The 26,529-nt window shown below is 36.4% G+C and overlaps 1 protein-coding gene across 10 annotated transcripts in view; it reads right to left on the bottom strand.

Annotated features, from left to right (window-relative positions):
- afdna (afadin, adherens junction formation factor a) overlaps window positions 1-26,529 on the bottom strand; it is a 229,967-nt gene that overhangs the window by 75,652 nt on the left and 127,786 nt on the right. For all 10 annotated transcript variants that reach the window (XM_030128103.1, XM_030128104.1, XM_030128096.1 and 7 more), the window contains 4 exons: window positions 24,897-25,040; window positions 22,475-22,673; window positions 20,495-20,601; window positions 11,014-11,094 (listed from right to left, as the gene is read on the bottom strand). In XM_030128103.1, coding sequence (XP_029983963.1) covers window positions 11,014-11,094; window positions 20,495-20,601; window positions 22,475-22,673; window positions 24,897-25,040 — 531 coding nt within the window. The remainder of the gene's footprint in view (window positions 1-11,013; window positions 11,095-20,494; window positions 20,602-22,474; window positions 22,674-24,896; window positions 25,041-26,529) is intronic.

The raw sequence follows: 26,529 nt of genomic DNA on the forward strand, positions 1-26,529 counted from the left end.
TGTCATCTTATTTGTAAAATAAATTAATTTTAACATTAGTAGAAAGTAAAATGCAGTAAGTTTTAGGAACTTTTTATCCAAATCTGCCTTTGTCTAGCCAAACTAAAACTAAATCAACTTCACTTTCTCCAAGGAGGTGGAGGAGGTGTCTGGGGAGAGGGAGGTCTGGGCGTCCCTTCTTAGACTGTTACCCCCATGACCCGGCCCCAGATAAAGCAGCAGATAACACTGGTCAACAACAAATTTATTGTTGAAGTTTTCTGAGCTGATTTAGGATCATTTTGGTGTGCTGAATCCAAAAATCACATTAATTTTGCTCAATCAGGTCAACTTTCTGAACTATGCTACATATTGGCTTTTTAACATTTTTGCTTACATTTATGGGCATTTTCACATCATATGATACGAAATTCTTTCATATTTCTTGCAATAAACGAGTTCTGAAGATTTTACTTTTGCCAATTTATGATTAATGTTTTTTTTAATATTACAGGTGAATGAAATGGCTTCGACTAGAAGATCTTGCAAAAATAAGCCTGACGTATTCTGCTACATCTGCGCTGAATACACCATTGTACCTAACAGGAATCAAGTCACAAGTTTCATAAAGTGTGCTTACCAATCTTATTTTGGTATTAATTATTATATTTTGTGAGAAGATCAAATTTTTCAAAATCAAATTAGCAAAAAACCTGACCTGATTGAGAAAAACAGATGTCATTTTTGTATTTAGCGGTGCAAAATGGTCCTAATTCAGTTGAAAAAACCTAGACAACTTGCAAAAAACATGTTTTTGTAACCCAGTGTAATGAATGGATGGATGAACTTTACTTTCTTACTAAACCAGTTCAGGACCACGCCTTTAAAACTGGATTTTCTTCTTCACTTTGAATAGAAAAATGCCCTGAAATGGTGTTAGGGTTGAAGGGGCACATGTCTGCCATCTATTGGTGGGAGGGGGTAACAAGATTTGGCAACTCTATCTGGAGTTGTGGTCTGTTTCATCGATATACTAAAAGCCAAGTGACCTCTGTGTGTGTGTGTGTGTGTGTGTATGGGGATTCACACTAAATCCGTACAATGCTGACTATTGCAGTTTGTCATATTTATGTATTTTTGGTCAAGGAAGACACTAGCGAAAACAGCAAGTTGATAGGACCACGATTTTGGGAGATATTAGTAATTTTGGAATACCATAGCCTTACAATCACATTGCTATGGGCAGAACGCTTTGGCGGTGACTGCTGGACAAATGCGGTACAGCATGCGTGAATACACAAATACCACATCTCGAACCCATGGATCCCCACGGGTCAACGCGCTTGTTCAGTTATGTTGCTTGCTGCAATATTGCGACATTGGTGCTTAAAGGGTTAATTTAGTGTTTGTGGTAAAGGTTCATACTGCCTTGGTCAAAGCAGACGGCCATCCTTCAGGAGTCTGGGTCTGCTCCAGGTTTCTGCTGTTAAAGGGAAGTTTTTCATCGCCACTGTCACCAGTCATAAGTGTTTGCTCCTGGAGGATTCTGTTGGGTTTCTGTAAATTGGCTTAAACTTTGATTTGATTTGATCTTTCTCTCCTTGATGTGAAGCACTTTGTAACATGTTGTTTTAAAAAGTGCTATATAAATAAAGCTTTACTTACTTACTTACTTCCAAATATAACTACTGTAGGTCATTTATCAGACAGGGGTAGTTGTTTTGTTTACCTGCTCGACTAGTTTCAGTGACTTCCTGTCGTCTTCGTAATTTAACCCTTTCATGCATGAATTATGAGAACCTTAGTCAAGATTTTTTTCTTGAGTGTTTTTATTCTTCCTTAGGCATAAAAAAAACCCAAATGTGATCAAGTTTTTTTTTTTTCTATAGAGTTACAAAAATATCCATGCATTTAATTTTTGAAGTAAAGAAACATATGTTTAAAACCCAATATCAGAAAGTGATATGAAAACAATGAAATAAAACCATTTTTAATGCTGCTAATCTGATGTCTTCTCACATTTTAACATATTCTAATGCTAGTAATTACTCACTTCATGGAGATAATATGCAAAAAAAAAACCTTTTTGTCTAACAAATAACAATTGATTTACAATAAAACATGTCACTGCAGATCAGGTTTATCAAGAACAGCAAAGTTACAGTAATGGTCTGAATGTCAGGGTACGAGATGGTGCGTAAGTGTTCACTGTGTTGGCTGAAACTAAAGCAACAAACCCATTAATATACAAGAAAACAGCTGGAGAAGAACTGTCCACTGTAGTGACTTATGCATGAAAGGGTTAATATTTTAGCTTTTATTACTGAAAATAAAATATTTTCTTGCAAGTGCACAGCCATACTTGGGGAAGATGTTGATATAAATATGAACAGACTGCATTCTTTCTCAAATGTAGCATAAATATAGGATAAAGGTAGAAAATAATGTGAGGGAAAAACCTTCCGTGAAATCATATCAAACCCTAAACTTCTGAAAACATATAAGGAGAAGCACTGGAAACAAGACATCCACCATCTGTACACCGCAGCCGTCATAATCCGACCTATGATGTCCAACTTCTGTCTTCCACACACCTCGTAAACACCTCCCGGTTTCAGGAAAGAAGGCGTGTGCGGTACATCCTTCCATTGTTCCAGCCCATACAGGGGGTAACTCTCTCATACTATTGTTCCACTTGGAAAACCATTCTCTCATCGAACAAACAAATACGCAGAAAAACATGACTTCATAAACCACGGTGGAGCCCAACAGGCCAGCTGCAGGTTTAGGAGGTTGGAGGGGAGTTCTCTGAGACAGATGAGATGTTTCCTAAACCAGATATTATCGGTTTCTCCAAATTTAACACGATATATCGAACCATTTGCAATATCTGATACAACGCAATTCCTGAAAGAACTTTAATTTTTTATTCACATTGTAATCTGAGTGTTTTCTCATTTTAATTTCACCATATTTCACCTCCACTTGCTCTTACTTAAGTTGATTCCTTTGCTTTAAATTTTGTCTTCATGATTCTTTGTTTGTAGTTCACTGGCAAAGTTTGTTCACAGTTTTGAGATATTTTGATGATTTTTTTTAAATATTAAAAATGTGCCTTTAGTTATAATGGACCATATTTTGATGATTTATTGAGCACTGATAGGAAGTCATATATGGACTTTCATTTGGGTCCATGACCCTTGACCTTGAAGGGTCAACCTCAAGGTCACCACTGTCTACATTTTAACAATCATCTCCAAAACTACTGGTTGGATTCAGTTCTTTTTTTTTTTTTATTGTAGCTTCCTTGGGACAATGTTTACAGAGTTTGTTCACAGTTTGGAGAAGTGTTGATTTTTGAATTTTTTTTTTTTTACAAGTTTTTGAAATATAAAAAAAAAATCCTTTACATACAGTATAATGGTCCATATTTTGATGCTTATAAAATAGAAATGGTTACAGTTATCAATATAGTTACTATTGATCAGTGATAGGAAGTCATACATGGACTTTCTTGTGGGCCCATGACCTTTGATCTTTAAGGGTTAAACTCAAGGTCACCAATGTCTAGATTTCAACAATCTTCTCCGAAACCATTGGTTGGATTCAGTAAAAAAAAAAAAAAAAAAAAGAAAATTTAAAAAAAGAAAAATCGTACCTTCATTTGGACAATGTATACAAAGTTTGTTTACAGTTTTGAGACATGTTGAGTTTTGAATTTTTTACAAATTTTTAAAATATTAAAAATTTTCCTTTACATATAATGGTCCGTATTTTTATGCTTCTAAAATGGAAATGGTTACAGATATCAATATAGTTACTATTGATCATTGATAGGAAGTCATTTATGAACTTTCATTTGGGTTCATGACCTTTGACCTTGAGTGACCGTGAAGGGTCAAACTCAAGGTCATCAAGGTCTAGATTTCAACAATCTTGTCCGAAACTACTGTTTTCAAATGTTTTATGTATCTCCCTTGGGACAATGCCTACAAAGTTTATTTTATTTTGGTTTTAATTATTCTTCTGTACAGTACTTTGGTCCACAGCGGTTGTTTTAAAGTGGTTGACAAATAAAGCTGGATTGGAAGTTTGTTCAGTTTTAACAAATTTGATTGCATTTATTTATAATGGTCCTGACTGAATGATTGAATTAGTTGAGTTCTCCTCCAGTCAAAGTCCCGCCCACTTCTATTGGGAGATTGATCTCCTGCTTTCAGACCACAGGACTCCAACATAGAACAGAACCTGACAACCTCGCACATTCAACTAGTTATTGATTCTAGATAGAATATACCAGTGAGATACAGGGACACAGGCCTATTTTCTTTTTTTGCTTCTGTGGTTTTTCATTATTTTTAATCAGAAGTTTCCTATTTGCGTTATCACTTTAGGGAAATCCTCAAATGCAGAACGGCTACGGTTAAACGTTGGTCAATCTGTACTCTTAAAGGTCATTAGTTTGAGGTTTGCACAGAGGGAAACGGGCCAAAGGGGAGGAGGGAAAAGGAGGCGCTGAAGGTTTCCTCGACTCCAGCTGGAAGCCGTTTAGAGGAAGACAAGAACACAATACCATGAAACACACAAACACGTGGGTTTCACTGATTTGGTCATTTTGAAGCCAAACCAAACCTGAAACAACACAAGTAAGAAGGCCAATGTCAGACTGTGAAGAGAAACAGTCTGATTTTTAATTTAAGGACCATGTACAGAGACATGGGCTAACCTTAGCAAACACGACGGCAAAAATGTGTTTTCAACATCTGTGTGTGTCTTTAGCTTAAACATTAGCAAATCGGCCCTGAAAGCAAACAGACAAGTGACGAACCAGAACATCACACTGAAGAGAACGAGAAGAATCCACATCCACCAATAAAACTCACATGTTATAATGCACTATGTGGACAAAAGTATTTGGACGCGTTGAATTCAGGTGTTTCTTTTCTAACACGGGTCTGGGATACAAAATGTCATAATATAGTGGTAGAAATATTGATGTTTATAAACTATATGGACAAAAGTACTGGGACAGATCATGTCTACAGCTGTAAGATATCCTGTTCATGATGATCTGACATAAAAACATTAATATTTCCTTAAAATTTAAAGGCAATTTTTTCTTCCTCAGTGAGATGTGAAGAAAGTAGATGGTTAGTTATTTACAGTCAGAGTACGAAAACGATTTTAGAAATTTAGAGGTAGAACATTTAAAATCATAGTCATGGATAAAAATAATAAACAATGTTGAGAGAAATGAAGTAAAAACCAACTCTGACACATTTTGGAAGCAAATGTAACAATTTAAACCAAACTAATCAATGCAATGATATTTATCCCAATATAAAACTATATTCTTACATTAGTCATTATTATTTTGTATCCCAGACCCCTGTTAGAAAACAAACACCTGAATTTAATGTGTCCACATACTTTTGTCCATATAGTGTATTTCACATCCTAACATTTTCTTTAAAACAAATACTCGTCCTCACAAGTTGCGACAGAATCAGAAAGAACACAAATACAGACAAAGCCAGAACAAATGCACTGTAATGTTAACATCAGCACACAACTAACCACCAAACTAACCAATAAAATGCAATGATATTTATCCCAATATAAAACTATATTTTACTTGTTGTTATTGTTTTGTATCCCAGACCCTTGTTAGAAAAGAAACACCTGAATTCAACGTGTCCACATACTTTTGTCCATATGGTGAATATATTCAGCATTAAACCAGCTACTGAACTGGTTTTTCCACTCAGCAATGATTAAAAAAAATTCAGTAGAAGTGAGGAAGATGCAAAGGAATGTGATCAATCAAGAAATAAGAAAACAGAAATACACACCCTTAAACTGCATGGCACTGACCCATGAAAACACTTAAATACAGTAACAGACTTAAGTGTCTTTAACCTCCTCAGACCCAGCTATGGATTTTCTGTCCATAATTGTGGACAAGAGTTTCACAACTTTACACAAAAAAAGAAAAGAAAACTGTCCACCACAAAGGACATTCAATAAATAAAAATTCTAAAAACTACATCTGAAAAAACTGTTGCATCATGATGTTTCCAATATAAGCACTTATTTAATAAAAACAAAAAAAGCTGGTACTTCGCTGACATGTCCTGAGTCTCAGGAGGTTAATACACTCATACAGACGTCCAGGTGCTTTTACCTCGTCTCTCCTTCCAACCACAGAAAACCACATGTTGCAGTCGCTCCTCAGCTCCGTCCAGACTGGGACACACACACACACACAGACGCACACTCCTGGTTTTATCTCTAAGAGCGCTCCAACCTTCTACAAGCACTGACAAGTCCGAAGCTGAGCAATTAAACCGGCTGGGAGTCCTCCATTCAGCAGAAGGTCTGTGTTTAAAATCACTGTTTACTGTTGGGAAGTGCTGCGTATTCCTTAGTGGGTGGCGAACAAACTCATGGAAATGTGGTCATCTCGCAAAGTTGTGTGAAATGAAAGTCAGAAAGTGTTGAAAACTGGAAACAAGTAATTACAATTTTCTTTAAAAAGCCGGCTTATTCCGGTGTGTGCGGTTAAAAAGAAGCAGTAAATTCCTTAGAAGTGCAGCAGAATTCCTCCAGTAGTTCCTAATTGCAGCGTGTTTGTGAAGAAACAGTTGAAATCCAGGCTGAAATCCAGAGGTGAAGTGTCGGTTGGGACGCCGGCTGGTCAGACTGAGGTGGAGCGCTGCAGCAGCTCCACCAGGCAAATACCACACACACACTCACACACACACACAGGCATACAATTATATAACAGGACACAGCTCAACCCAGTTAGCTGCGATTTCAAGCAGCTGTTTGACAAACCCTCTACCTGCCGTTCTCTTCCCACTCAGTCACACAGTCCCATTTCTCTGGCTGTTCTCCTCCGTGTGCGACCGCAAAGCTCAGAAAATAAACAGCGCTAGGAGGTTTCCTCAGTACATCCTTCCTTCCCGCTCTTCACCACACACATGCAGCCACACAGGAAAGTTCTCGCCTCCTGCAGGAAACTCACTCCACTTTAAGAGGAACGCAGAGGGTCTTAATATTAAGCACAAACACTGAACTGTGCCCAGCATTTCATCCACTGCTTCATTAACCCTTTAAGCCACGGGTCTCAGACTCATTTTCTTTCAGGGGCCACATTCAGCCCGATTTGATTTCAAATGGGCCGGACCGGTAAAATAATAGCGTAATTACTGATAAATAATGTCAACTCCAAACAACAAGATCAAATTATGAAAATACTTACTTTTTTGTAAACTATCCAAACAAAAAAGATGTGAATAACCTGAAAAAACTGCAATTTCTTAAGAAAAATAAGTGCGATTTTAACAATATTCTGCCTCAACTTATCGTTTATACATGTGCATTATGGATCAGATCTACGACACTAAATACTTAGTAACAGGCAGAAAATAGTTAAAATTGTGCTTAATTTTTGATTTTCAAACATTCAGATTGTTCATATTTGTTCAGGTTATTCACATTTTATTGTTACAGGATTGTTTGTAAATGTAAATATTATCATCATTTAATGTTATTTTTTGCACTAAAACAAAGACAAACATTTTAAATTGTCATTATTTATAGGCATAGTGTAATTTCTTTTCATGTCAAACTGAGAAGAAAATACGGAGTCATTATTTTCTGTAGGTTATTATGCTATTATTATACTTTTGGTCTGCATGTGGAACCTGAACTAAAATGAGTTCCACAGCTTTGACTGTGGAATTTTTGCACTTTGCAAATTCATCCAAACGGGCCCGACTGGAACCTTTGGTGGGACACATCTGGGCCCCGGGCCACATGTTTGAGACCCCAGCTTTAAGCAATTAACCAACATAACAGACTGAAACAGACCACAGCTCCAGGTAGAGTACCCAAATCTGTTTACCACTTCCCACCAATTCATTCTATTCATATTTATATCAACATCTTCCTCAAGTATGGATGTGCACCCATACCATACCATACCATACCATACCATACCACACCACACCACACCATACCATCTTTATTTCTAAACCACTTTAAAAACTTTACAGCTGGCCAAAATGCCATACACAAATCATAAACAAGGGAATAAATAAGTAAAACAGTGATAACAGAAGATGCAAAGAAAATGTTATTTTCCGTAATAAACACTAAATTAACCCTTTAACCGCCAATGTCGCAGTACTGCAACAAGTAACACAACTGACTGAAACAGACCATAGCTTTAGATAAAGTTACCAAATCTTGTTCCCACCTCCCACCAATAGATGACAAACATGTGCCCCTTCAATCCTAACACCATTTCAGGGCATGTCTCTACTCAAAAGTGAAGAAGAAAATCCAGGTTAAAGGCTTGGTCCTGAACTGGTTTAGTAACCAAGTAAAGTTGATTTAATTTTAGTTTGGATAGATGAGGACAGATTTGGATAAAAAGATACTAAAACTTACTGCATTTTACTTTCTACTAATGTTTAAGTTCATTTATTTTAAGGATAAGATGACAAAAAAGCAAAAACCCAACAAGAACTTCCATGTAATTATGTTCAAAGTTTGATTTTACTAAAAGTTACCCAATCCAATATGGCTGCCACCCTGTGACATCACAATATGCAAATTAAATGAGTACATTTATTCCCATCATAAAACTTGGAGTCGAAGTCGAGTTTATTTATTTACTTCATCATAAAAATGCAAAGTGCCTTAAGTGCTGAACAAAGATACAGGTAAAAATACAACATATGATAAAACTAGTAAAAACATATAAATGTATACCCAATATTTTTCGCATTTACAGTATGACTTCATCTCAAACCAATTCCCAGATAGAGCTTTTTGAACTCTGAATATCAAAACTGAATATTTTAAGAAAAGTAAACAAAAACAAAACCAAACCCTCCAGCACCTAGAGGGTTAAAAAAAAAAGTAGCTGAAAACACATCGGACCACTACACCTGTACAGGAGTATAGAAGCAGTGCTACCACCTGTGAACCCACAATGCCTCTGGTCATTAATACAAAGCAGATGCTGCAAATAAAGAAACAAAACAAAACAGAACACACAACTGATACGTGACAGATGTTGAGTGAGGACGCCGATCTAGAAGGAAACTCATTGATATGAACTTACACTGAATTACGTAACTGTCTGGTCTCTAAGTGCAGGGTTTCCCCGCAGGAAATTTGTTGTCAAGATGGACGTCTAACTGCGCTGTCTTTTTTTTTTTACTTTTGTGCTCTGGGACCTGTGGGATTGTACATACAGAGCTAAAACCCTCACCAAATGATTTTTTAAAATGCAAGAAAAACAAACCCATGATGAGGTTATTTGTTTTGGCGAACAGAGAAATTATTATTGCTCTATAAGTTCCACAGTAATGATGATTAATTAAATCGTCAGCCTTAACTAAACCCATGTGGATGTACTACAGGAGGGGTTGGACTTATTTTTATGTTTTCTATGAAACTATGTATTGAGGATCTTACAGTTGAGTCTGTGTGTTCTACATTTTACCAGGTTGTGAGACAAATTACCCATTGGAGTTGAAGCTCCAACTGCAGAAGTATCGTCTAACTTATTCAGTAAACACCGAGGTCAGACATGCTCGTAAAAACTTAACGGCATACACAGACATGTAATATATACTTTATTTATCCCAGAGTTAATTTAGGTATCACAAATAGGGATTCAGCGAAGCAAAAACATGTCAGCAACACAATAGAGGTTCAAATTTGTAGTATAATGTGTCCATACATATAAAACTTTATTTTATACTTAACAAAAAAGTTCAGTTCAAAGTTCCCTATGTACACTACAAACAAAAAGTTAAGGATACTTTTGTCATTTTTTTGTCATTTGTAAATAAAACTATGTCTGGTCATTAAAAAATGTGTTTCAATTCACAAACAAAAAAGTAAAAAGCGCTGTGCAAGAATCCCAAGTGAAAAAAATAGTCCAAAAATTAAAAAATATCCTTAACCTTGTAAGACCCAGCTTTGAGTTTTCTGCCCACATTTTTGGACAAGAGTTTCACAACTTTATACAAAAAAAAAGAAAAAAACAAAACAAAACTGTCCACCACAAAGGACATTCCATAAAAATTTTAAAAACTACATCTGAAAAAACTGTTGCATCATGATGTTTCCAATATAGGCACTTATTTAATAAAAAACAAAGAAAGCTGGTAGTTTGCTGACATTTCCATGGTCTCAGGAGGTTAACTTTTTGTTTGTAGTGTAGTTGATTTGCTTTGTGGAATGCTGCTTTTGTCCACCAGATGTCACCACTGTGCACAGACATGACTTTTGGAGGGAAAATTCTTTAACACATTGACTTCTGCCCAAATGCACATTCTGCAGAAGTCAGAAAACCCTGAGTTTAGGCTGATGAATTCATCTTGATCAACAGCAAAGTCGAGCTGTCTATCCACTAAATAGAACCAAAAATGGAATTAAAGCGTTTGTAGAGTCTGAAAACTTGATGGCTTTGGCAAAATAGCAGCAAAAATGGCAGAAAAAAACACATTCTTATCTCCTGTGAGCTCCTCCTCTGGTCAATTTGCACCTCATTAGACTCAGATTCTGTTGAAATGTCAGCAGTGTGTGAAAAAACGGTCACCCAGACCCGGTGAAACAAATTACACGCCACCTCCCTTACAACAGCAAACTGAACACACATTTTCACGTTGACGTCTCTTTACAGTGCGACTGTTTAGTCTCCGTGCTGCCGTTAGACTCAACAGTGAAAGTAGTCTATTTAAAACAACCTTTTCTGTCAGCGCTACGTCGCTCAGACTCACGCACACACTCCATCTCGACAGCCAAGATAAAAACATCCAGGTTATTTTTGGACTTCCTGTCAAATACATGCCAGTCTGTCACAGTTGTGCTGCAAAAATGCTGGAAAAAAAAAAAAACTACGACTTATGCCTTAAAAGTGAACTTTCCTGAGAACAAACTTTCTTGAAAAGCTACATTTAACCCTTTAAGTACAGACACGCTCACACACATCCAGGTGGGTTTTCCTACCTTGGCAGCCACAATGCTGAGGCCCATGCCATTGTGCTTCTTTAGGGTTACCGTGACAACCTCCGGCTCCTTCCTCATTGGCTGAAACGAGAGAGAGAGGGACAGGAAGGACAAACGGCGTGAGCGAGGATGAAATGCGACTGTTAAAGAGTCTGAAGGAAAACAGCGAACGTCCTCTGGTATGTTCCTTCAGTCTGCAGCTGAAACATTCTGGAGGAAAAACGAGAGCGTGGAGGCAAAGAGGGAGGGATGAGAAAAGGGAGGGATAAAGGGGAAAGGGGAAGACCACAGAGGAACCTGTGGTCGCTGGACTGGAGTCAAGAATGAAAAACCACATCATGGCTGCCCACACATACACACCAGGGCTCATTTGAGCAGGGCTGGGCGACTGGGTGGGGAGAGGCAGACACACAAAGAAAAAGACCCAGAGCTGCAGAGGTTCCCCACATCATGAGGAAAGGATAGTCCAAAGTAAATACACACTCATGTCAGACTTATACAACAATACATCTGCGTCAAATGGTGGACTGTTGTGTGTACGCGTTATTGTCGTGTGTGCGGTTGTGACGCAGTGTACGCGGGACGGCAGCGCTGTTGTGTAAATGCTGATGGAATGATAGAGGAGTTACCCACAACAAACACAACACAACAACAAAACAACACAACCGCACGGCAAATAGAGTACGACTACCGCTACGACAAGACCAAACGACAAGGAGACGACAACCACAGCGACAACGATACCACACATAAAACACTGGATTTGGATTTGAAGTTGAATTTGTGAGGTTATCAGGTTCGGTTCTCTGTTAGAGTTCTGTGGTCTGGATGCAGATCAGTCTAACAATAGAAGTGGGCGGGACTTTCACTGGAGGAGAACTCAACTAATTCAACCAAAGTCCAGATATGACTTCTATCAGTGATCAATAGGAACTATATTAATATCTGTAACCATTTACATGTTATAAGCCATTAAAATATGGACCATTATAAGTAAATACAATCAAATGTTCTCAAAACTGAACAAACTTTGTAGACACTGTCCCAAGGTTGCCACATAAAAAAATTTGAAAGAAATCTCACTGGTAGTTTCGGACAAGATTGTTAAAATCAAGACATTGGTGACTTTGACTTTGACCCTTCAAGGTCACTCAAGGTCAAAGGTCATGGGCCAAATGAAAGTCCATATATGACTTCCTATCAGTGCTCAACAGTAACTGTATTGATCTCTGCAACCATTTACATGATATAAACCATCAAAATATGGACCATTATAAGTAAAGGCATGTGCTACTCCAAAAATTAGTCAGAAATTAAGAAAAAAATCTACATTTCTTAAAACTGTGATCGAGGTTTGTAGACATTGTTTCAAGGAAGCTAGGTATAAAATTTGAAAGGAATCCAACCAGTAATTTAGGAGAAGACTGAAATCTAATCATTGGTGGCTTGAGTTTGAGCCTTCAAGGCACATTTTTAATATTTCCAAAAAAATTGCCAAAAATTCTAAATCTAAATTTCTCAAAACCATACAAACTTTGTTGACAACCAATGAAAGTCCATATATGACTTCCTATCAGTGCTCAAGAGGAACTATATTGATATCTGTAACCATTTACATGTCATAAACGATCAAAATATGGACCATTATAAGTAAAGGCACATGTTAATCCAAAAATTTGTCAAAAATTAAGAAAAAGATCTACATTTCTTAAAACTGTGATCAAGGTTTGTAGACATTGTTTCAAGGAAGCTCTGTATAAAATTTCAAAGGAATCCAACCAGTAATTTAGGAGAAGATTGAAATCTAATCATCGGTGACTTTGAGTCTTCCAGGCACATTTTTAATATTTCCAAAAAAATTGCCAAAAATTCTACATCTAAATTTCTCAAAACTAAATAAACTTTGTCGACAACCAAATGAAAGTCCATATATGACTTCCTATCAGTGCTCAACAGTAACTATATTGACATCTGTGACCATTTACACAATATAAACCATCAAAATATGGACCATTATAAGTAAAGGCACATGCTAATCCAAAAATGTGTCAAAAATTAAGAAAAAAATCTACATTTCTTAAAACTGTGATCAAGGTTTGTAGACATTGTTTCACGGAAGCTAGGTATAAAATTTGAAAGGAATCCAACCTGTAATTTAGGAGAAGACTGAAATCTAATCATCAGAGACTTTGAGCCTTCCAGGCACATTTTTAATATTTCAAAAAATTTGCCAAAAATTCTAAATCTAAATTTCTCAAAACTGAACAAACTTTGTCGACAACCAAATGAAAGTCCATATATGACTTCCTATCAGTGATCAATAGTAACTATATTGATATCTGTAACCATTTACACGATATAAACCATCAAAATAAGGACCATTGTAAGTAAAGGCAAATTCAAGTCCATGTTAGACTTGTATCAGTGATCAACAGGAACTCCTTTATTTGACTCCATAAATTAATCAATTGAGGAAAATAACGACCGGCTTAATCATAATGAAAGTAACGATCGGTTGTAGCCAAGGTTATTATCGTTAACGAAAAGTAACGAAATGGGGAAAACTAGAATTGTAAAAACATTTTCGTTAACTGAAATAAATAAAAACTATAGAAGAAAAAAACAATAACTGAAACTGTCTTGTGTGCTTAGAAAACTAATTAAAACGTATAAAATTATGGATAAAATTCCCTTCGTTTTCGTCTTTGTCGATGTCGGATAGATATAAAATCGATTCATTTCCCTCGAGCAATTTTAGCTAGCGGCACCATATGATATTTAAGGGTCTGTCACTTCTCGTCGCTTGTTTTTTCCAGTCGTCTTCTGGTCCCCACTCTACCTGGAAACATAGAGACTAAAGTTGGGAGAAAGCAGCAGAGTCCTGTCGGGGATTTATTTGAATACGACAACGGAGAAGACAACTAAAACTAAGCAGTTAGAAGATAACGAAAACTAATAAAAACTAGCAAACCTGCTCTAAAAACTAATTAAAACTAACTGAATTACAGAAAAAAAAAGTCAAAACTAAATAAAACTAAACTATAAAGAAAAATCCCAAACTATTAGAACCTTGGCTGTAGCTAAACTTTAACTCAAAAACTGTCTAAATCTCTCATCTTGCGGTTGCGTTGCGAGCCTTTATTTATTTAGGGATGTTTCACTGAGGAACACCCAGACCACTTTCACACAGTTAACACCAGGAAGCTGCCCAGTCCGACCACAGACGCAGACTCTCAAGTTTGAAGTCAAGAGCCTTGAAATGAGGGAGGGGTACGTTCTAGTGTTTCTCCTCCACTGCTCACATTTATTATTCCACTGACTGCTCAATGAGCTACAAAGTCAACAACATTAGCTACAAACTTTTAATCCATCAGCAGAAAATAAAAGGACAATTCTTAATCCAACGGTGCATGTAAAGGCTGTTATGAGTCGTGTTTAAGCGGTCAACTCTCACTGCTACGTCAGCCTTTGTCAACAACATTGAACATTTATCTTAGAAGAAAAAGAAAGTGGATCCATCAGTTCAACAGAAACTGGAAAATACATTCATGCACATGTTACTTCTTTGTCTTATCAATGTATCTGTGTAAATGTCACCTAATCTCCAACTAAGACCTCTTTTTTTTTTTTTTTAAAGTTCTCCAAAAATTTAGGATTACTTCAAAACTTTTTAGACGATGAAACCGACTGAAAAAGGTAAGATAATTTTCACTTAATCATTGGCAGATTTTTTGCTTGAATTAAGCAAAAAAAAATCTCAAATTAACCCTTTCATGCATAGTGGTCACTCCAGTGGACAGTTCTTCTCCAGCTGTTCTCTTGTGTATTCATGGGTTTAGTTGTTTTAGTTGGATATCAGCCAACACAGTGGACGCTTATGCATCATCCTAAACAACGGAATTCATAGTTACTGTACTTACTGTTTGTTGTTCTGGATCAACCTGATCTGCACAAACATATTTTAGTGTAAATTAATTGCTAATTGTTATTAGACTGTAATTAACAGTTTTCTTAAACAAAAAGGTTTTTTTTGCATATCATCTCCATGAATTGAGTAATAACTAGTGTTAGAGTATGTTAAAATGTGAGCATTAGCAGCATTAAAAATGTTTTTATTTCATAGTTTTCACACAGTTTATCACTTTCTGATGATGGGTTTTAAATGCAGGTTTCTTTGCTTCAAAAATTAAATGCATGGTGTCCAGTTGAGTGGATGTTTTTGTAACTCCATGACAAATAGGGTCATAAAAAATTTCAATTGCATTGTTTTTTTTCATGCCTAAAGAGGAATAAAATCCCTCAAGAAAAAAATATTGACTAAAGTTCTCATAATTCATGCATTAAAGGGTTAAGCAAAAAAAAAAAAAAAAAAAAAAAGCCAATGGAACAAGTGAAAATTATCTTGAAAATACGGTTTTCCAGATTTACTGTCTAAAAATCAGTTTTTATATCTTACTGAAAAGTTACTCTTTAGGTGATTATGTCTTATTTTAAGTGTGATAAGATATTTGTACTAGAAATGAGAAAAATACACTTGATTTTGATTTTTGCAGCATAGCCATTTCTGCTACAAATATAATCAAGTTTATACTTTTAGGACGTACTATGCACTTTATATGGTTGTGTTGTTTATTGTGTATTAATGTATATGCTAGAACCAGAGACAAATGTTCATCTCAAGTAAATGTAATGAACAATGAAGATTTTCTTCTTCTAAAACTTTGAAAAACTTGTCTCCATCTTGTTTTCACACTGATTTTTGTGTTGTTTTTTTTATTTGCTTTGGCTTTTAGTAGAAGACACTAAACAACCTAATGAGAAGAGAAGTTTAAGTTAAGAAGTTAAGGAGTTGTAGGAAAATATGCAGAAGAAAGGTTTCAGGAGGATAAGTTTACGGTAGAGTTTGTTTTCCAGCGCCACCAAGTGGACGAAAAGTTTAAATATACATCCTATTTTTACATATTTTCCACGTGTAGTATGTGTAATTTCTAAAAAAAAACAAAAGGTCTGAGAGATCTTTTGACGCTGCTGTATTGGAGGTAAAGCAGAAGTTCATCTGTACTCGTATGAACCACACACACACACACACACACACACACCATTAATCAAAGTGTATTTGTGTGTCTGTGAGTGACGCCTGCATTATGTCGAGACTGCTGCCATGAAATAGTAGAGCACGGATAAACAGAACAATTACAGAGGAAGTGGCTGTGTGTGTGTGTGTGTGTGTGTGTGTGTTTTTGTGTGTGTGTGTTGGGATGAAAAGGTCCATCTTCTACAGTGTGATTGGTGTTGATTAAATTGTGTGTGTGTTTGTGTGTGTGTGTGCGTCTGCGAGGGTTGTTATGAAGAGTAAATTGCCCCAGTCTGAAGTCACTGTAATCACTGCCTTCAGACCACACACACACACACACACACACACACACACACACACACACACACACACACACACCTCTGGAGCCGAATCAAAGCAACTTCCAGGTTTCAGCTTCTCTAAAAATAGTCAAACTATGTCAGTTGTTCCGTCGTATTGTCTCCAGCTCCAGTTCTGGCTCGGTTCTTTACCTTTTTTAGTCTGAAATCCACCTGGAAACTGATCCGTGTTTTTTTTTTTTTTTTTTTTTTTTTTTTCATTTTGCCGTGTCTTAGCGTCTGCGGTTCCTGTATGATCTCTTAAATCCGCTAAATCCACTATGAGTTACATCTGATTTATGAAGAGCGACAGAAAGACGAGCAAAGCTGGAAAAGTCAAACACCGGCAGCATGTGAATGACGGCTTATCTAAAGCTGATGAGAACGTTTGCCGGTAACTTTAAGGACACAGGAGAGCGTATGTGAGTGGAAAAGCCTCCTCATGACACACATTCAACACCATATTTGTAGATCACAGACTGCATCTAAAATAGGAATTATAACAATCGCTTTTTTTTTTTTGATTTCATAATAGGAATTGATGTTAAAGTGCGTCGGCTTCCTGATAAAACCTGCTATGTGACTTTTGGAAAATTTTACCGGAGAAACAAAAAACTGTTTATATAACAGGAAACTGAAATATGACAAAAAAATATTTGTTCCTTTAATGTTGGCACTTATGATGGAATGTAAACAACTTTCACAGGAGACTGAAATTTGAAGCTACAATAGAGGGTCTGCACGTGACGTCCTGGCTAGCGGAAGGCACCGCGGTTACATCCACTGAGTGGCAGAAAGAGGGAGATGAGTAGCGGCTTTGGCTTGAATAGTGCGAAAACTTTAGAACAATCTAAAAAATGGGGCAGAGCTGTTGTGCCATTGATCGCACAAATAGGTTTAAAAAGCACTGGGAGCTATCATTTTAGCGGAGACCTAAAGCCAAAGACAGAAGAAGCAGATGGATTGCTGCAATGCGTAGAAATAACTGGAATCCAGGCAACCAAACCTGGATTCGTGTCAGCTAACGTTAATTTATGCTGTATTTTTGCGTAAAATCATACCTTAAATTACACATGGTTTTGGCTAACGTTATTTCTTAGTAAAGCTCTTAATGTTAGCATCTGTCATTTATTTCTCTGTCATATATTTAATAACTGAAATGTTTGTGTCTTCAGTTGTGTGATTGTGAACCTTGTGTTCTACATGATTTGTAAACTAGCTTAAACTGAGGCTAACCTAGTTTTCCAAATAAGGGGCTACTCTAGCACAAAGCTGTTGGATCTGTGTTGGATCCAGTATTTGATGTGAACTCTCCTTAAATCTCCACAGTACCAGTAGATCATCCACTCACTTGGGTCAGTACTAAGGGTTCAACTCCAGTAAATCAGTAGTGAACTGTGAGCACTACTGCTGGGCCTTTACCGCGGAAATCACAGCCAACAGAATACGTCTGCACTGACATAAAACCTCCAAAACAATAGTATGTTGAATTAAAGCACTCACCAGCTGGAATCCTCTAATGAACCAGGACCAGGATGGACACAACTCTGGGTCTTTTGGATGCTTTCAGCCTTTGCACTGGGGATTTTCCTGGTGTTGAACTCAGGTTCATATAAATGTCAGGATAGGTGATTTCTGTCCCACATCAGTGTTGGTAGAACACTTGTTTGGTAGCTTGTATGGATCCATGTCCAGTCCAGCTGTCTTTAATTTCATGTTATATTCCACATTTTTCCTGGTCTGGCTGTAGTTACTGCTGTGCTCCGCCATGTTGAGCCGGTTTGTTTTCGCCACTCAGTCTGACTGAGAGGGGCGTGGCTTAGGGGGGAAGTGACGTATGTGCATTCCCTCTATAGGGGAGATGGCAGGTTTTTATTCCCAACCAAAAATTTCACTTTGCACGTTTTATCAGGAAGTTAACGAGTGGTTTTATGTGGTACTGACGTTCTAAATTCTCACCAGCAGGGGGCAGTATGGTACCAGAACACACTTAGTTCTACCAACCCTATGTATCAACAGACTGAATCAGTCACTGAATAAAGGATAAAACTCATTGTTTCCACACATCTGTATTATGGTATGATCAAGTTTTCTTCAAAAAATAAAACTCACAGACACTTATTTTAACAGTTGCTTAAATAACTCTGTGTTCTACAACCTTCACGTGCTGCGTCAGCTGATAGTTTACATTATAGCTCTGTTAGCTTAGCTCTGTTAGCTTATTTGTCAGCTGAGCTCTGTTTTTAGACTGAGAACAACCACAGTAAAACAACTAATCACCTGTTTTCTGCACAGTTTTGAGTCATTTTGTAGCGGTACCTGAGGCAGCCATAGTTCCCTCTATGTTGCCATGGTAACGCTCTTGCAGTAATATACACATTGTACACATCTATCTGACAAGAAGAACTAAAAATGCAGCAAAACCCAGTGTCAGAAAACAGAACACTGTCCAAACAAGTCCTTAAATGGACAAATATTAGGAGCAGCCTAACAGTCTGAGACCAGCGTATGTCAGGAATAATTAAATAAAACTGAATAATTAGACAAAGTTTGCAGCGCTAAGGTAACACTAAACAGATCTAACGGTACAAGGATTATGTCTACTGATAAAACTCACTGAATGAGACAAAGACGAGCAAAAATAAAGCTCACGTTATGAAGAGATATTGTTTTATCTTTGCCATTTTCTGATTGTAACTTAGTTAGCTTAGCTCTGTTTTTAGTAGAGCCCGACTGATATGGGATTTTTGGGGCTGATGCCAATACTGAAATTGGGGCCAAAAAAGCCGATATCCAACACTGGCCGATAATAATAAGAATATAGTGGCCGATATATGAAATAAGAACATTGATATACACATGATATAATAGTCTTATATTAGGTTATGGTGGAAGAGTGAATTAACAGTTGCATAAATCTTTATCTCACAGAGATAATTTACACACCTTGTAAGATAAGATAAGGTAAGATAAGATAAGCCATTACTGTTACTGTTATGCAGAATTGTACATATTCAGAGTTTATTTTATTTTATCTGATTTTATGGTACTTTTTATTTATTTGGTTTAGATTTTATATATGGGTGCTTCTATGAAACTGGGTTTATTTTGGTATCTGTCAATTTTTTCTGTCACTTTTCCATCTTTTTAGACCCAATAATAAAATGGTAAATGTAGACATATTCCCCCCCAGGATGGACCTAATGATGACCTCAGATAAATGCAACAAAAATTATCCTCTTGCTCTGAGCCATGCCATAATTAATGAATTTATAATCAAATATTGGGTCCAAAAATAGGACCCAAATATGGACTTTAAATCTCCCTAGGTGTAAGTGCATTAGATGTAAAAACGTGTGTAAATGCTCTTCTATAGACTCTAAATAAAGACACTGTGTTAAATGTGTGGATCCTAGTGATTTTTCTAATCCACACATGGGTTTTTCATCAATCTCAGTCGCATTCCAGGTTTTGTATGTAACCCATTGTGTCCACTCGTGTTACATGTGCAATCTGCCCATTTAAACGCATAGAAATTGGGACAGTGGTCATTTTTGTGAAACACTCTGCCTTGTTTAATTAGTTTAATTCCCAAAATGTACTCATGAGAGAATAAAGAGATATTCAAAAAATAGTAGCACAAAATTGTCGTGTCCTTTTGACCGTGTTACATGCAGATTCTTGTACAGAAATAATATAAAAATGTGCTTTATCTGAGAAATAGTTTCTCTTTTATCTCAGTAAGTATTTATTTTTAAAAAAGACCCAAAGTGCTTCCAGACTTGCTTCATAACTTTCGTCTACATCTGGTTTGAATTTTTAGCCCCATATCCTGTTTTTAAGACCAGTTTCAGAGAAACACCCACATATTATTTAATATTTTATCTTATTTTCCTGCTGCAAACACAGAGACCTGGGTAACTATATTTCGTTCTATCGTGTCTATTGATTGACGACAAAGCTGAGTCTGAGTCAGTACAGAAACACACACATAAGTAAACACACATAAACAACCAAACGCAGACAGAGTCTAATAGAGTGGGTGTGTGTCTGTGTGTTAATGTCTTACCATCTCAGAGCTGTCGGCAGCAGAGAAGTGACTGTCACAGTCGGCTCCTTCGAAGTGGACCGTCCACGTACCGGGGGAACGGGGATGAGGCGTCAAACGGCAAAAACCTGGTAAAGGCGACACAAAGTCATGAAGCTACAGGTCAGTTTGTAGAAGCAGACACAACAAACAGAACAGTCACCGTTAGGGATGTAATGATTACCAGTATAACGATAAACCGCAGTAAAATTCCCGACAGTTAGTATTACCGTTTAAATTCTAATTATCATGATAACTGTGTTTGATTATTGCACTTTGAAAACTAATGGTACTACTCATTTCCTGGAGAACCAGCAGCACTCCAGGCGCTATCTATCTATCTATCTATGAAAAAGAAAGTCAAACAACTCAAACTTGATCTGGAAAATGGTCAAACAGTGTCCATAAGGTGACATCTTTAATGCCCATTTGTATATTTGATTGTTTACATGTTAATATTTTAATGTTTCTGCTAACAGAAAGTACATTGTGGCTATTATTTAATTTTATTTATTTATTTATTTTTCAAAATACAACTTGGTTAAATTATTTCAGTGTGTGTGTAAGTACTTTTTGAACATTTTCAGCACAATTTCAACAATATCACGATAATAATGATAACCGTGATAATTTTGGTCACAATAACTGTGATATGAAATTTTCATATCATTACATCCCTAGTCCCAGTCTGAATCCACCTCATACTCTTAAACAGACACATCAGACACACTGATCTGCTGTAAAATGTCCTCTTATAGGTGGTTTCATTAAAGAAATGTAAGTTGGAAATGTGTATAGAAAAAAAGGCTGATTATTTGAATCAGAGTTGAAGAAGTCAGGCATGTCAGGTATGTGTGGCTAAAAACATTATTTATGATCTGAACATGACAATTTTTTAGAGAAATCCTCCGGTAAAAATGTCAAGGTTGAGTAAAATTAAGTGAAAACAAATTTTGCAGCTTTTTATCCACAGATTTAAACATAAATAAAATAGTTGAACTGAACTATAATGGCTTACAAATAACTTCCTCTCTACATTTAACCTTTTTTCCTAAGTGACTTGTCACCATATATTCTCATATTTTCGTCTGTATTTTGCATTTTTCACTGAAAATCATGTATTTTTTGATATTTAATTCACTGATCATATAGATGTTCATCAAAGCTCAGAGTAAATTCAAAGGTTATATCAAAACAGAGAAAACTGAAGAAAAATATCATAAATAAATCATAAGTGTGTACATCCACTGTCATTTATCAAACTTATTTTGTTAAATTTTGTTAATTTTATTCATTACTTCGGCTGTTTTTGTTCATTTAATTGCTTATTTTATCCTTTTTACTTAATTTTAGTATATTTTTTGCCTATTTTTTTTATTATTTTGTAGGTTTTCTTATACATTTTTCTTCATTTTATTTATTAATATATAAAAATAAGTGTCTCCTTCCACTGTCATTGATCCAACTCCATGGGTTTTACTAGTGAATCAATGTTGTAGAAGAAGACGCTGTTTCCATGGTAACCACAGAGCCATTGAACATCCAAATGAAAAGATGACAAACTGTATTTTACACCAATAATTACAAGTATTGACAGGATTAGTGCATCAACAGGTATTAAACATTTTAGATCAGTAGATGATTTTGGTTGACGGTGGCTGTTTAGGTCTTTAAAGGTTAAGGGTAAACATTATTCTACATAATTCTGAGGCACTGAACAGGAAATTTAATATATTTATTGTATTAATAAAATAAGCATCTTTTTTTCCTGTATATAGGCAAAATGCATTCAAATGTAAAGAAAAAATACTGTACAGACAAGCACAAAAGATATTATATTTTGATGGTTTGAGAATGAAAATGACACGAATTTTGCCAAAAAGGTACAATTTACATCAAGAATTGTAAAATTTTTTCATCAAAACTTACATTTCATCTATTTTTCTTTCCTAATCTCTTTACCTCTTTGCAGCAGCGGCTCTAAGAAGTCCTGCAGGCCGTTGGGGAGGCTTCGCACCACGTCGCAGGAGTATCCGTCCTCAGGCAGGAGGAAGGGCAGCTGCAGGTCTGGGTCCTCCTCCAGCTGAACCTCCCTCCCGTCACTCCTCGCCAGCTCGTCGGCGGTGTTCTCAGCCACCGCCACCACGTGGTCTATCAACTCCTGTGGGTAAACACACAGACGGAAGCGGCGCCCACATCAGACAATGACTCACGGGTAAACATCTCCACTGTTTACGCTTCTGCGATACTGCTGCTGTTTTTGGACGCTCGTCTTTCTGATCTCATTGAATTAATTACAGATGAGGTGATGACAAAGTGATATTATAATATGTCTGAAGGCAGGAAACACACTGCTTCACTTCGTTAATCCTTTGAAGTCAATATTGTTTTTCCATTGACCCTCAAATTGCGTGGATTTAACTTGTGCATAAAAAGTTACCTAATGGAAAAACGACAATTTCACCAAAACTTTTTTTTGATTTAAAGTTTTTGTGCTGGCAAGAGGTGGTTTTTCTGGCATAGAGCAAAGGGTATTTCACGCAAAACTGCAATGGAAAGACCTTTTTCTGCAACTAGAGTCATGTGAATAAATAAAAAAAATGGATGTTGACGGATTACTACAAGAGAAGAAGAGTTTTAAAATAAACATGGCACGGTATTTGTGGACACACCAGGAAACCCAATCATTTTTTAATTTAGGACGGGATAGAGCGGTAATATAAAATAACTAGAAAAGCACTCGTAGACAGCAGACCTATGCCAAGGCAGATCAGTGGCCCCCCCCAATCACCACCAAAATTTAATCATTTGTTCCTTGTGCCAGTATCAACATTTCCTGAAAATTTCATCAAAATCCTTCAGTAACTTTTTGAGTTATCTTGCTAAAAAACAAACAAACAAACAAACAGAAAAACCCTGATGAAAACAGAACCTCCTTGGCGGAGGTATTAATGAATATATCTGTAAATCAACACTATATTTATGCTCGTTTATGGAATGACCTCTTGTGTCATCTCGCAATAATGAATAAACAAATCATCGCATTTGTAACTTAATGGAAAAACTGACTTTACACACTTCTGTTTTTTCAACATTTAGTAAATATCGGTAAAGTTTTGCGCAGATGTCCAATGGAAAAGCTACTAATGTGTGTCTCCAGCGACACATTTAGAATTTTATGGCATTCAAATTACTGTAACTCATGAACTGTTTTCGTTATTGACAAAATTCAAACAGCATCTGAAAGCTGAAATTGTGTGTTTTAGCTGTGAATTCTGGTAAATAACTGTATATAATAGTGATAGTGCTGTTTTGGAGTGTTCTACTGGTGTGTTTTGCCGTGTTTTTCATTGAGTGTCACTGTTATTTTCCCCTATTTTTTCTTACTGTTTTTATCTTTATTTTTCCAGTTTCTATAGTTCATTGATAGTTGTAGTTTGGCTGAAAATATTATGTGTAAATCTATATGCAGAGCTAGCCAGGGCAGAAAGACATGCAGTGTCTGTATTTGAATCAGATGATGGATGTTTTTGTCAGTGAAACGAGGGGCTCCGTCTACAACTAGACAAAGTGAACACAGACTATCACACAGGATCAAAATAAGTAGAAATAGCTAAAAATAAGAACATGGGCACAGAATGATCCACAAACTAAAATGTTTGAGCACATGGAAAATAGTTGAAAGTTTATTTCTATATTCTCATAAAGTTTCGTTATTGAATTGAATTGAATGGAATGTCTTTATTGTCATTGTACAGGTACAACGAAATTAAAAAGTGCAATCGTCCTAGGTGTAATAAAAAAAGTATAAATAATGTAAATAAAAGAGTATAAAAACTAAAATATAAAAAGAAAACCCTGATGGCATAAATATCTAAAAAAGCAGCATAAAAAAAAAAAGAGTGTTTCTAGAAGTATAAAAGAGATATTAAACATCATATACTCTGGACAACATTCAGCATTCCACACAATTAATTAACGTCCAGCAGTATTCAGTGCAATTATGGCCCTGGGATAAAAACTGCTTTTCAGACGGTTTGTGCTGGCCTTTAGTGTCCGGAAGCGTCTGCCATGTCAAGTGTTATGAACATTTACAGTTGTTTTTCATAACAAATATGCAAAAAACATTCAGGTCTGTTTTTTAATGTAAAACACTGTCTGTTGTTGTTTGTTTTATGATAACGTAAATAAATGGCCAGATATTGAAAGTTAAGTTCTTCCTGAAAAATGGCACAAAAGAATTGGCAAAAAAAAAAAAAAAAAAGACATTTTCTGACACTTTCATTACAAAAACAACAAACACATCTAGGCCTGTTCTAATGGTAGTCCTTGTAGGGTTCAACTCTACAGATCTATGTTGTGTGTGTTTTTGTGTTCGTCTTACAGGTGGGATGTAAGGTTCGTCTGGAGCACAGTGGTAGTTGCTCATGAGCGCATGGAGCTGCAGCGAGTTGAGTTTGAAGCAGGTGTTGTGGATGTTCTGGACGTCCTGCATGGAGTATTTGTCCATGGTGAGCAAAGTGGTGGCCTGGAGGAGACAGAAACGAAGACAAGATGGGGAGAAACAAATACAAACAACATTTATTAGTATGTTTTTAGACAATCTCTGATGCACCTAAAATAAGAATGTTTCTGTGGTTCTCACTTAAGAAAATAAAATGTAACTTTCAACAACCCAATAATCAGAATAATGAGAATCTGATGACAGCTGCCTGTTTCTGTTTGTTTGCTTATGTTGCCGTGGAGACACCCCTCTCCATTAAATCTAACCAAACCACAACCACAGAGTCAAGAAGAAGACGATGATCAGTAAACATTCTGACTTTTAACACTTAAACTTCACACCTTTACACTTTAATTTATGTGTCTGTAGTCGCAAATAATCAGTGTAACTGAGAAATGAGGGTTAAATAAAAGTTTCCTGAAGGTAAAATGTACAGTTTGTTTTCAATGAAAGCCTAAGATGTAGAGATTCATAATTACAGATTTCATGACCTCAGACACATTAACTTTTACTTTTACATTCAATGCACAAGAGAATTGATTATTATTGATTATTCTAACGAATACTGACAGACTGAAGTGTATTAGTTTATTTTACCATATATCATGAATTGATAATTATGTAATTATTTTATTGACTTTTTACTAGTATGCTGTTATTCCACTCATTTTCTTTTGTGGATTTTTTTAAATATATATTTTAATGTAATTACTATAGTTATACAAAAGGAGGAGGAGGAGGGGGAGAGGAAGGAGAAAAATACGTGGTAAAAGAAGAAGGAGAAGAAAAAGGAGATGAAGAAGGAGGAGAAGAAGAAGAAGGAGATGAAGAAGGGGTAAAAGGAGAAAAAGAACAAGGAGAATAAGGAGAAGAAGAAGGAGGAAAAGAAGGAGAAGAAGGAGATGAAGGAGGGGTAAAAGGAGAAAAAGAAAAAGGAGAAGAAGAAGGGGTAAAAGGAGAAAAATAAGGAGAAAAAGGAGGAGGAGATGAAGAAGAAGATGAAGAAAGAGGAGGAGGAGAAGGAGAAGAAGGAGATGAAAGAGGAGGAGATGAAGAAGGGGTAAAAGGAGAAAAAGAAAAAGAAGAAGGAGAAGGGGTAAAAGGAGAAAAAGAAGGAGAAAAAGGAGTAGATGAAGAAGATGAAGAAAGAGGAGGAGGAGAAGGAGAAGAAGGAGATGAAGGAGGAGGAGATGAAGAAGGGGTAAAAGGAGAAAAAGAAAAGGAGAAGAAGAAGGAGAAGGGGTAAAAGGAGAAAAAGAAAGAGAAAAAGGAGAAGGAGATGAAGGAGAAGATGAAGAAAGAGGAGGAGAAGGAGAAGAAGGTGGAGAAGAAGAAAAGTAGAAGAAGGAGGAGGAGTAGGAGTGGGAGATGAAGAAGAGGGAGACAAAAAAGAAGATGATGAAAAACGGGGAAGAGGGGGAGGAGAAGAACTGTAATAAGGAAGAGGAGATTTGGAAGAAGCAGAAGGTGTAGGAAGAGGAGGAGCAGCAGCAGCAGTGGGAAGTGTCCCATC

Source organism: Sphaeramia orbicularis, chromosome 24, assembly GCF_902148855.1.
Source record: "Sphaeramia orbicularis chromosome 24, fSphaOr1.1, whole genome shotgun sequence".
Classification (NCBI taxonomy): domain Eukaryota; kingdom Metazoa; phylum Chordata; class Actinopteri; order Kurtiformes; family Apogonidae; genus Sphaeramia; species Sphaeramia orbicularis.